The 13,072-nt window shown below is 40.3% G+C and overlaps 1 protein-coding gene across 7 annotated transcripts in view; it reads right to left on the bottom strand.

Annotated features, from left to right (window-relative positions):
- Greb1l (GREB1 like retinoic acid receptor coactivator) overlaps positions 1 to 13,072 on the bottom strand; it is a 245,621-nt gene that overhangs the window by 39,735 nt on the left and 192,814 nt on the right. For all 7 annotated transcript variants that reach the window (XM_048363113.1, XM_048363116.1, XM_048363115.1 and 4 more), the window contains 4 exons: positions 12,239 to 12,565; positions 10,824 to 10,952; positions 10,118 to 10,252; positions 7,481 to 7,678 (listed from right to left, as the gene is read on the bottom strand). In XM_048363113.1, coding sequence (XP_048219070.1) covers positions 7,481 to 7,678; positions 10,118 to 10,252; positions 10,824 to 10,952; positions 12,239 to 12,565 — 789 coding nt within the window. The remainder of the gene's footprint in view (positions 1 to 7,480; positions 7,679 to 10,117; positions 10,253 to 10,823; positions 10,953 to 12,238; positions 12,566 to 13,072) is intronic.

Here is a 13,072-nt window from a genome sequence, read left to right as displayed (position 1 = left end):
TGAAACTTTAGTGTGGTATTCTTGTTTAAAATAACGTTCTTTATTTTTTTTGCCAGTCCTGGGGCTTGAACTCAGGGCCTGAGCACTGTCCCTGGCTTCTTTTTGCTCAATGCTAGCACTCTACCACTTGAGCCACAGCACCATTTCCGGCTTTTTCTGTATATGTGATGCTGAGGAATTGAACCCTTTCATATAAGGCAAGCACTCTACTGCTAAGCCATATTCCTAGCCCCAATAACATTATTTCTATATGCAGACATCTACAACAGTTCTAGGTGCATGAAGCTGTTGATAGGATAATAAATACATCAGATCCTCCTTTGAAATGAAGACCCTTTTATGAATTAAGTTGATTTAATTTTGTTTATCTAGCTTCTCTTTTAAGATAACATAACTACATGCAATTAACATCTAGGACCTCTAAGACTAATTAGCCCTAAATAGCTTGTATGGCTTGCTAGGCTATTACTCTACTATTTGTGCTATACCTCCAGACCCACTTTCCAAGAATTGTTTAGAGATGGGCACTGGTGGATGCTTTCACCCAGGCGGATAGTGTTGGAAATACCTCAAAGGGTAAAATAAATGTGACCTGTACTTATCAAAATAGAGGTGGAGAAGCAGCTTTTTCCTTACAGAATTAAACTCCAACTAGTAAATGTAGAGAAAATGACAAATTCCATAATAATGTATTGACAAGATCCATTGATGGATGCAAAAGTTAGCAGTTGTGCATTTGAGGAGAAATAAGGTTTTTTTTTCCCGCCAGTCCTGGACCTTGGACTCAGGGCCTGAGCACTGTCCCTGGCTTATTTTGCTCAAGGCTAGCACTCTGCCACTTGAGTCACAGCGCCACTTCTGGCCATTTTCTATATATGTGGTGCTGGGGAATTGAACCCAGGGCTTCATGTATATGAGACAAGCGCTCTTGCCACTAGGCCATATTCCCAGCCTTGAGAAATAAGGTATTTAATGTAGTTAGCACAGTCACAAAATATTTCCATAAGATTTTTTGCTAATCCTGGGCTTGAACTCTGGGCCTGAGTACTGTCCCTGGCTTCGTTTTTGCTCAAGGCTAGTACTTGAGCTACAGCAACACTTCTGGCTTTTTCTATATATGTGGTGCTAAGGAATTGAACCCAGGGCTTCATGTATCCAAGGCAAGCACTCTACCACTAGTCCATATTCCCAGCCCCTCTATAAGATTTTTAAAAAACCAGTTTCAATGATGAGAATAGTACCTTTACAATGGAAAAACCTGGGAGGTCTCCAGAATGCCAAAAGCTCCCAGTTTAGCTGTGGCTAGAAGGGGAAACAGAGCTTAGGTATGATTAACAGAGGTTTGTTTTGTCTTTTAGAATGAGTCAATTATAAATTAATGAATGATATCTGGAGTGAAAACAGGTAATGATGACAATGAGAGTAAAGACAATCAGTACTATGAGGTCCTTGAGAATGAGGAGGAGGTGGTTCCTTCTGTGAGGTGGGTGAGCCAGACTCAAACAGGGGAGCCCAGCCTTTCCACCAATCAGGAGGAAAGAGGAAGAAAAAAGTGAATAAATATTTTGATTTCTTAGTTTGGAGGCAAGGATGAAATTTCTGCATTTTTCCCTCTTTGGGTGGGGATAAAGAGGCAACATTATCATTTGCTAACAAAGAAGGATGAGATCAGAAGGATGACATGAATGAAATGGAGTCTGAAATAGTCAGTCTAGAGAATATGATAGAGATAAAAGCACAATGAATTATGAAAACAACTATAAAAGTTGAATCTCCTTTTTTTCCCTTCCACACCTAATACAATGAACATGCAGAAAGGAATGTGCAGTTTTTGCAGTTGGGAACACAGCTTCCAGCAGGATCTTGGATATGACTGACAGGACAGGGCTGGGGAGGGAAGAGGTTAGAGGTGGTAGAACATGGAGAACCGAAGGTCTCCAGCACTTAGATATGTCCTCCTACACATGACCATGCTATGTTACACGGAAGATGTCCCTTCTAACTGGGACAAGGTGATTTCCCAGAACCTTGTCTCCCTGGGATCCTGTTCCCTGCTATCTGTGTCATTGCCCAAATCTTTCTGATGATGTTTTAGGTGATTAACAAGGCCATGTAGGTTGATGAAACCAAGGAAATACATTTTAGAAAGTGAGAATGCTGAGCTGTCAGTGTGGATCAAGTGGTACAGCACCAACCTACCAAGTATGAAGCCTTCAGTTCAACCCTAGTAATGCAGAGAAAAACAGGGAAATGGGAGGGGAGAGAGGAGAGAGAGAGAGAGAGAGAGAGAGAGAGAGTGCTTTCCTCCATTTCTTCTCTTATCCTCCTCACTGCCACTTCCTTAAAACACCCTTCTATCCATTTAGATAGATACACAGGTAGATAGGTAATCTACCTGTGTATCAGCAGACATATTGCTCTTTTGTAATAATATAATTGCTCAAGTACCAAATTTGTATCACTGAATTGTGCAGAATAAAGATTCCTTGACTGGTTACTACTAGGACCTTCTACCACTTGCTGAGGAATTTGAAAAGCAGAGTGAACAAAGATATAGTCACTGATAGTCATCCCAGCCATCTTGAATTACAAGTGGCTTACATTTTGACTACACCAGTACCCCAGTGTTCTAATGGACAGAGTATGGAATCTCTTGGAGGGAAGAATTATGCCATTATTTCAGGTTTAAATAAATGACATGTTCCTTTTCCACTGATTATCCCAGCAGTTACATGTCTACTTTGGGAAAGCATAAGAATGTTTAACCCATCTGGGAGCCTGTAATTACAGCTTCTGGAGAGATAGAGATCAGGACAATGACAAAGGGTTTGAGAGATTCTATCTTGATCAATAGCTGGATGTGGTAGCCTATGCCTGTTATCCCAGCTACATAGGAGGTCAGAATTGGGAGGACTGTATTTCTAGGCCAGCCTAGACATAAGGAACAATCTCAGTCAATAGCTGGATGGGATGACATATGCATATGCTAGTTAACTAGCTAGTTGGGAAATGCAAATAGATAGTTGTGGTCCAAGCCTCCCCAGGCACTTGAGACCCTATTTGAAAAATAGCAAATGTAAAAGAGCCAGAAGTATGGATGAATTGGTAGAATACCTGCCTATCAAGCTCAAAGACTCTAGTTCAAACCTGAAGCCCATTCCACAACCCCCAATAACAAATGTTTAACTCATTTACTCCCCCCGCCCCCCCAAAACCATGGGTTTGACTAAGGGTTTCCTGCTTCCTCAGCTTGTGCTCTACCACTTCAGGCATACCTCCGTTCTGGCTATTTTTTTGCAGGTTGTTTTCGAGATAGACTTTTCAGCCTGGGCTGGCTTCTAACAGCTATCATCCTATAGTTCTCAACCTCCTGAGTAGCTAAAATCACAGGTGTGAGCAACTGCTGACTGGCTCCCAGTTACTTCTTCTTTTTTGCCAGTCCTGGGGCTTGAACTCAGGGCCTGAGCACTGTCCCTGGCTTCTTTTTGCTCAAGACTAGCACTTTACCAATTGAGCCACAGCCCCACTTCTGGATTTTTATATGCAGTACTGAGGAATTGAACCCAGGGCCATATTCCCAGCCCCACCCCCACCCCGCCGCCCCGTTACTTTTTTATCTTCCAGTTTCTCCCATAACATTTTCTTTTATTTTTTTAGTACTGAGACTTGAACTTGGGGCCTGGTGCTGGCTAAGTAGGTATTCTTCCATTTGGGCCATGCCTAGGCCCCCTTTTTTTGGTTATTTTCAAGATGACATTTGCTTGATTCCCCAGTGCAGTGGGACGAAGGCCCAAGCCATGGCACTCAGCCACCGTGCTTCCCTGGTGGCTTAGAGGACAGGCACAGGCCACTGAGCTCAGCACAATGCTTAAGTCTTGTGAACGTTCATCCCCAGAATATCCTCAAATCTCAATCCCTAAACCTCCATCTCCCAAGTAGCTCAAATTATAGGAATAAGCTACTGCACTGAGCTCCTCCTCTTCCTTTTCCCCCTTTTCTTCATCCTCCTCTTCTCTGAACTCGCTCCCTTCTTCTCTTCCTTTCTTAACAGAAAAATTAGTTGTGTATCACATGCTTCCCCTCAATGCTGTGTCTGCAACAACCAAGTAGTTTCTATTTTAATCGTTTTTACTTTCAGATACAGTGGGTTGCCAATGATGTGCCTTTTCTGCATGCTCTGTCTGGTTTCCCCTGACTGACGCTTTTCTGGCAGGCTGGCAGCTGTGATGCATAGGCCCAGAGTCCAAGTCCCATGACTGACCAAGAAAAAAAAAAAGTCATCTGTTAACAACAAAACTGTTATATTGGTTATCCTTGTATGGTGGGGTTGCAAATGCTAATTGTGTTTTGGTGCTAGGAACTGAACCCAGGACCTCAAGCACGTGCAGTACATACTTTATCACTAAGCAGCTCCTAAGCCCATGAATGTTTTTTCTCATTTTCTTTTACTTTTCAAAATTATAATCACCACCACAATAGTGCTTTCTTCTATACTAAAATGGAAAATAAAAGTAAATACATAAAAGTGATTGTTTTTGCAGTAAATATTCTAGCAGGTATGCCAAACATAGACCTGGATAATTTGTGTGTGTGTGTGTTTGTGTGTGTGTGTGTGCGCGCGCACGCACACATACGTGCATGCATGCATATACACTGATAATGAGAGAGGAACTTAAGGCCCGGGTGCTGTTTACCAGTTTTTTTTGCTTAAGGATGGTGCTCTGCCACCTGAGCCACAACTCTACTTGCAGCTTTTTGTTTTGTTTTGTTTTGTTTTTGGCCAGTCTTAGGCCGTGAACTCAGGGCCTGAGCAATGTCCCTGGCTTCTTTTTGCTCAAGGCTAGCACTCTGCCACTTGAGCCACAGCGCCACTTCTGGCCATTTTCTGTATATGTGGTGCTGAGGAATCGAACCCAGGGCCTCATGTATACGAGGCAAGCACTCTTGCCACTAGGCCATATTCCCAGCCCTACTTGCAGCTTTTTGATGGTTAATTGGAGATAAGAGTCTCATGGATTTTCCTGCCCGGGCTAGCTTTGAACCTCAATCCTCAGATCTCAGCCTTCTAAGTAGCTAAGATTACAGATGTGAGCCACCTGCACCTGGCTTTAGACTTGAATAAATTAAAAGATATGTTTTGAGCCAGGCATGGGTGGTTCACACCTGTGAATCTAGATACTCAGGAGGCTGAGATCTGAGGTTTGCAGCTCAAATCCAGCTCAGGCAGACAAGTTCTGCCTTGAATTTTTCAAATCTGTTCATAATATTGACTTATAAATTTCAGTTCTGAATTTAGGTTAACTGGTCAGATTCTGGTACTTTTCTAAGGTGTGACGATCTTAAAACACCTAAGAAAAATCTAAAGGTGTTAAGGAAAAAGGAAAGCTTTATACAAGTCTGTGTCAGTCAACAATGCAAGGTTTTATCTAGCTATTTTATCCATGTATTTATGAGGAAAAGTGAAAGTGCAGGTTACTGAGAGGTTATTTCAGGAGAAGGCCCTGCAGATGAGTTCACAGCTTCAAATAGCTGCTATGATGTGTTTATCGCTTAAGATAGCAGATTACAGAGACCACAAATGCCAACTGGTGCAACTAAAATGACTAAAAGAGGTGCTCCCTTCCTGAATGGAAGCAGAAAATTCACGAGGAATACAAAATGTATGGTTACCACTTGTGGGGGAAGCCCATCCATTGCAGAATGGCCTGCAGCTGATAGAGTCCAGCATTCATTCTGGTTTCTGACAGAGCTGTAAGGGAAGGCCTTCTCTTGTCCAGCAAGACAGTTTTTCTAATAGGTCATTTTGTAACTTAACATTGAGAAATAGGGGGGCTAAGAAGAACTAGGGTTCCAGAGGCTGTGACAAGATGTCTCATGTGTTAGTTGAGTCACAGAGAAAGGCTCATTTAGCCACTGAAATCAACAAGGGAATATTTCTTATTCAATCCTGTGCTTTTTTTTTCTTTTTTTTTTTTTTTCTGGTGCTGGTTCTGGAGCTTGAACTCATGGCGTGGGCATTTCTCTAGCTCAAGGCTAGGACTCTACCACTTGAGCCACAGCTCCATGTCCAGCTTTTTTTTTCTTTATTTTTAGTAGTTTGTTGGAGACAAGAGTCTCTCAGATTTTCCTGCCCAGGGTGGCTTTGAACTGCAATCCTTGGATCACAGCCTCCTGAATAGCTAAAATTACAAGTCATTTGTGTGAGTCATTTGTGCCTAGCAAAGCCCTGAAGTTTTGAACTCATTCATTTTCCTGCCACCTATTTAAAATATATTGAAAATAAACTTTAGATGTAAAACAAAGAGTCATCCTCAAACTAACTCCCTCCCCACCCCCCCATGTCTCTGCCTTCTCTCTCTTTTTGTTTTGGTCTCTCTATTGTGTGTGTGTGTGTGTGTGTGTGTGTGTGTGTGTGTGTGTGTGTGTGTGTTTCTCAAAGATAAAGTCCTCAGAAGGAAAATAATATTTATAATTTCTTTTCAAGCCTAGTTTTACACAGATAACACTGTCCCAATTTTCTAAATTCTTTACTTTTTGTAGTTCTAAGCAAATTTTATTGTTGAAACGGGTAATTATTTATCACAGACTTCTCAAATTTTTGCTCTCTCATCTTCTTGCAATTTCTGGGGACAATATTTTCCCTCAGTTTCTCAAAGTTATTAGGAATAATCTTTTTTTTTCTTTCCTACTGTTTCTTTGAACTGGTGGCTTTGTGCTTAGTAGGCAGGTGCTCTACACATGATCTGTGCCCTTTTTTGCTTTAGTCATTTTTCAAGTAGGGTCTTCTTTTTGACTAGGACAAGTCTCAGACCACAATCCTATTTATGCTATTCATGTGGCTGGGATCACAGGTGTGCACCCGTACACACAGCTTATTAATTGAGATGGGAATCTTACTAATATTTTGTCTGGGCTGATCTAATACTTTGATCTTTCTTATCTTACCTCCCAAGTAGCTACTTTGTACTGAGGCTTCTCGTTATTGACAAGGAGAATGGTGTTCTGTTTTTTAGGTTGAAAATGTGCTGACCTTTGCACAGCTACTTAAAAGATAATCTTAAAAACAAAAAAGAAAAATGGAAAAAAATGAAAATGTGCTGACAATGTGCTAAATGTCCAAGAATCTACCTTTGAGAACATGACCTTTCTGGGCATAGGAGGAGTTCAAGTGGCACAAATTCTATCATTCCTGTAAATTCTGCTTGTCTTGAGAAAATTTCTCTTCCTAAGTAAATGACCGCATTCCAGTCCCAAATACAACATCACAGACTTAACAGTAGCTGGCTTACCCTTAATCTTGGAGAGAAAAAGGTCAGAGTACTTTAAAAGAGAGTTCACAGATAATTTTGAAGCGAAATTTAAAGTGTTTTTATGACTTTGATTACTGATGAATATCTTAAGGGCTCTCTAAATAGCTGGGTTAAGCAAAAGGAAGAGGCAAAGGGGATCTCAATGGAGAACTTGACAAATTCACTCCTACCTGATTGTCGGACCCGTTGGAGAGTTTGCTGGACTAGAACCTCCGATCTTGGGACGATGATGATGAAGTCCACTTTGCTAAAGTGGCCAAGGTCCAGGGTCTGGCTGCCACTGTCGGCAATAGCACATACCTGGGATAAGAGTTTTCTGGCAACTGTAAGCTGTGGTTGATAAATTTGGAAGGTTTCATTATCAAAATCTAAAATGAAAGAAAAAGAACAAGATTAATTTCTTATTTCCATGATGGCTGTTATGATTCTACATAGGGACATTACACAGGTAAAATAATGCTTTATCATGAAGAAAATTTATATACTATTCTCATTTGACATTGAGTTTTGGTAGGTTTGCCTATTTTCCCCAAAAGTTTTGCTAAAAAGATGTGCTTAGAAGTTGATGTGGCAGTTTCACAAAGGTATTCCTGCATGAACACAGTTAGAGCAAGGGACCATGTATAGAAAAGTGAGTTTCTGTTTTATTTTTGTGTGGAATCTCACACACAATGGGGCATTAGTGGGGCCTGTTCTCACCTCAGACATGGCTCAGGGAAGGAGGCAATGCTGAAACTACAGTGCTGAGCTCCTTTGGGCTTTTCTGGATGGCACTACAGTAAACATTTCTTCAGCAAGTCAGTTGCCACCTGGCCTGAGTGGACAACAAAGGTCACAGAGACATGACCTTTCTTTGTCTTCCTACTCCACTTTGCCAGCATTTGTGATCTGGCAGGCCTAAGTGCCATGGTCAATGCCAGCACTGATGCCAGGACTATCTGAGGAGACCAGCTATGTAACATATCCAGCTGGCTTCCCAATAGGTGGCAGATTACAAAACACTATCCAGATACTCTATACATACCAGTAACTTTTTATTGCAAATTGTAATCAAGCAATCAATCTCTGGCATATGTATGAGCATTTCTCTATCACACAATGAAAGAACCAAACTTTGTCAGCAAAACATTCTAAAAGAAGTTCTTTTAAAGGGCTTTTGTTGTTGTTGATACCAGGAACACATGTTGGCAGTTTGACCAAGACAAAATCATAAGGCCCTAATTAACCTGTGTCAATGTGGTCTAAAAATCAAACTATGATATGGCTGAGGCAGACAATTGTCATAACACTGTGGTTGACCATGAGGAGAAACTGATGTAGTATTTTTGCTCTGGTAAAAGAAACCTACCAGCAAAGCCCAAAGCTGCAAATTTTAGTAAAAGGGCCAGGAATGTAGGTCAGGCAACACACTTCTGTAGTACTGATGATGTGGGTTTGATCCCCACAAAGGAAAAAAAAATAGTATGCTAAGGAGATTTTTTTTATTATCCACAAAGACTACCAAGCAAAATAAGCCAGTCTTCTAATACAGTTAGGATACTATTTCCTTCATTTCACAGATTGGCAGAGTAGGGACTATACATATTCATTTATCTGCGGACCTTAGTAAAATTTGAAGTTTGGTGAAACAGAAAATTTCTTTAACATTTCTCAAACAGAGAACCTATGTCTTTGGGGATTGGTAAATACTTTACAATTTTAAGTTCTATATTTGTTAAGATCTTAAAAACAGATAATATGAATACATTTTAGTTAATCTGGATGATGGCTTTATTACCAAATACAGCTCAGAAGTCAAAACATTTTGTGCCCTCTATTTACATTTGTTTTTTCACTCAGAGATGATGCCATGCTACTTTGCTGCCTGACACAATGGTATATAAATGATGCATTCCTACCAAGGAGAGGCAAATGGCTGTCAGTGGCAGCTTGTGTGGATTTGTTTCTCTAGTGCTTTTTCCTGTCATCTCCTATGTTGACCTTGTCAATCAGTGAATTTGGGAAGTAATTTAACCAGAAGGTTAATGATTTGACTCCTCATCCCTAGCCTTCAGTCCTGGCCCCTGGGATTTGTTGTAGGGCAGATTACATGTTGGTATGGCCAGGGAAGCTTCACCCTCCAGAGATTATGCTAGAAAGCACATGAAATAGTAGTAGCCAGGAGCTCTACGTGGCCAGTAGTCTAGATTCATTCCTGGAGTTCTTTGAAGTCCTTGCCAACCTGGTAGATATAGCTAAAGAGAAAAATAATGAGGATCTTGGGATCTCCCACAGAAAAAAATGACGGTTAGTTCAAGATAAAGTATTTAACCAGGTGTGGTACATGCTTGTAATCCCAGTACTCAGGAGACTGAGATTTTAAGCTTCAAGCCAGTTTGTGGGCTACATTGCAAGAAACTATCTCAAAAGCAAAACAAACCAATAAAAAGATAATGTTTGACATCAGTTTTAATTATAAAAGGTTTTAAATTTTATTTATTTTTAATTAATTAATTTTTTACTAAGAGTAATCCAGGCTAAATTTTATTTTATTTATTTAGTTTTAGAGCTTTTTATTTATTTAAATTTTATTGTGAAGGTGATGTAACAGAGGGGTTACAGTTACATAAGTCAGGTACTAAGTACATTTCTTCTTAAACAGTGTCAGCCTCTCCAAGATAACTAAATTTTAATTTGAACCAGATTTTTCATGTAGACAAGAACAAAAACCTAGCATGGTTTGTGACGTGAAGATGACTCAAAACCCCGAGCTTTAATAGTCTCTGTCCCAATATCTGATTTCTATCTCTCAGTCTGAGCAACATTACCCAGGTTTTGGGTGGGGATCATAGCAGCAGCCTCCTGGGGTGACACACATTCATTAAGATCTCCATTGAAAGGGATGACCACACTATCTCCTCTTCTCTGTTGCATTTTTTCTAGTAGTTTTTCTAGGTCGTCACCTATGTCCAAATAAAGTGAAGATAAGAACGTTACAAGAACTGATACACTTGTATCTTTCTATCAGTCTCCAAATTAGGCAGTTAGGCTGTGGCCTCATCAAGATCTGTGGGTGAGATCTGTGTCCAAGTTTATACTTAGCCATCTCTACAGGGATTTTTCTATGGCAAGAGTAAAGTTGCTGGTAATCTACCCTATGGGTACATGCTTCCATCTAGCCCACACTGGTATCTCACAATGAATCACAATTAAAAGCAGGCAGAATATTATTCTACCTCCATGTGACATATCAGAAAGGGGGGGGGGAGCAGAGAGGAGAGAGGGAGCGAGGGAGAAATGCTCAAGGTCATTCAAAGTCATGGCTAAACTGAGCCTTTGATCCTAATATCCATGTGCTTTCCTCTGGACTCTGCTGCTCCCTGTGGTGTTAGTCACAAAATACTAAGGATAAACCATTTCAAAAGATCAATTGGCAAGCTTAAGTTCCATACTTATCTTGAGATGCTAGCATTTAAATTCATACAATCACAAAGCTAGGGGCTAGCAATGTTGCCAAATCTTAAAACCACTCACCTAATGATGTGGTTTTGAAATGTGATGCCAGGAAGCTGACCTTTCCTGTGATGAGCTCATAACTAATTTCCTTCAAAAACTCACTTGTGGTGAGCATGCTCTCTGCCAGAGCACGGGACTGATGTTGACCTGAAGGACAGAAGGGATAAGAGATGAATCATCAGGGAAAAATGCTCAGGGAACATTAATTCTAACAGCCACAGTTATAAACTGTAAACTGCTGGTTAAAAAATCATGGTAGGGCTGGGACTATGGCTAGTGGCAAGAGTGCTTGCCTCCTACACATGAAGCTCTCGGTTCTATTCCCCAGAACCACATATGTGGAAAACGGCCAGAAGGGGTGCTGTGGCTCAGGTGGCGGAGTGCTAGCCTTGAGCGGGAAGAAGCCAGGGATGGTGCTCAGGCCCTGAGTCCAAGGCCCAGGACTGGCCAAAAAAAAAAACCCAACAAACCAAAAAAAAAAAAAAAAAAAATCATGGTAGACCAAAGGACGTGTATATCAAAGGATGTGGACAAGTAGGCAGCATTTGAAATGGAAATTTGAACATTATAGACAGCAATAGTAAATGTTCATAATATAAAGATAGTTGATCAAGGAAGAAAACTATGTACCTTATGTTTGTAATCGTAAAAACATATGGAAAACCTTAAGAAATTGTTTTGCATGGTTATTACAAGAAATATCTTTAAAATATAAATTTATGTTGTTAAATTGCTTTTAGAAAATAAACTAAAATGTACCAATTCTGACAAAATTTTCTGAAAACTTACATAACATGGAAAGAAGGACAGGCAGGTTTTACTAATGTGTGTGGAGGAGCACTTTGTCTCTGGTAAGAAGAGGTGAGAACCATTCAGTACAGACAAGAGAAAAGCAAAACTGAGTCTGAATGGCTACACAGAATGGTACCTAGTAGAAAGTTTTCACAAAGGAAAAGAAATTCACATTTTGTAATGTGCCTTCTTGAACATTTTCTTTAGAGTCAGTGTTATAAAATCAACTCTGGTGAACCTCATAGGAATGCATGCGCTAAGTGTCTGGCAATTGTAACTAACTGGCATAGGCCACCTGTGTCACTGGCTCTATCACATGCTGGAGTGGTAACATTTCCAAAACCTTTTAAGGACAGAAGTTGTATGAGACAAGGGTATCTATTACAGGGTAAGGTTTGAAAGAATGCCCACAACCAGCTGACAGGGACACTGGCCACCAGAGTGCCACACCAGCTGATCTGAGGAAGAAAGAAAAAAAAAGTAAAATTGGAGGAAAACAGAAATTGGAACAATTAACTAGAGGTTGGTTACATGGATGTCTTAAAACACTCAATAGCTATTTTTTTTTCAAATGGACAGGTGACTGAATGAATGGATTAACAACAATAACAACAACAACAACAACAACAACCATGACTTACCTAACACCACCACACAAAACTCATTTCCTCTGATTTTTGATGCACAAATTGCCACCACATAATCTGGCAACCTTTGATAGTGTCTTATTTCACTGAGAATCCGCAATGTCTCTGAAATGCCCTCTGCTAAAGAGTTTTGAGTCACAATTACATGAACCAAGTCTTGTGACACGCTGGCAATTAATCTAGCAAGCCAGGGGAGTTGTCCTGGAGACACTGAGGTACACGAAGCTCCCATCTGCAGGGCCCGCTCTCTCAGAGTAAATTCCTGCATAGCTTTCAGCATAATTTGCTCGAATTCCTCCCTGAGAGGTATCTGATCAGGACCTATATAAAAGAGAAATATATCTAAAGTTAAAAAAAAATCATAGGTAGAAGACAGAGACACACAACATCCATCAGTTTTTCTAAATCTACCACCCTCCAATTGGCAAGAAGGCACTTTTTCTCTCAACTGTATTTAGTACAGAATTCTTAAGAGCCCTTTTTGTGAACTTTTCTTCTTTCTTCTCTTTGTCTCAGTTAAAAAAGTCAGGTTTCTATTCTTCCATATTCTACTTCTATGAAAACACTGAATCAGTTCCATTCTAAGTCCCAGGAGATGGTTTATTTTGGGTAGTATATTTCTTGACTTGTTCACTTTGGCATACTGGACATTGCTAAAGACTCATAAAACAAGAAGCCAACCTACTTTCTACATTTAGCTCCAATTAAAACCAGGAAGAATATTTTCACTCACTGTACTCTGTCATTCCTTTGGCTGTGTGAATCTGAGACTTGAAGGCTCTGGCCAACAGGCAAAGACTCATTAATATGTGTGATCACTGACTTCAG

Source organism: Perognathus longimembris, chromosome 15 (genome assembly GCF_023159225.1).
Source record: "Perognathus longimembris pacificus isolate PPM17 chromosome 15, ASM2315922v1, whole genome shotgun sequence".
In the NCBI taxonomy this organism is placed as follows: domain Eukaryota; kingdom Metazoa; phylum Chordata; class Mammalia; order Rodentia; family Heteromyidae; genus Perognathus; species Perognathus longimembris.
This window is presented reverse-complemented; position numbering and strand designations above follow the sequence as displayed.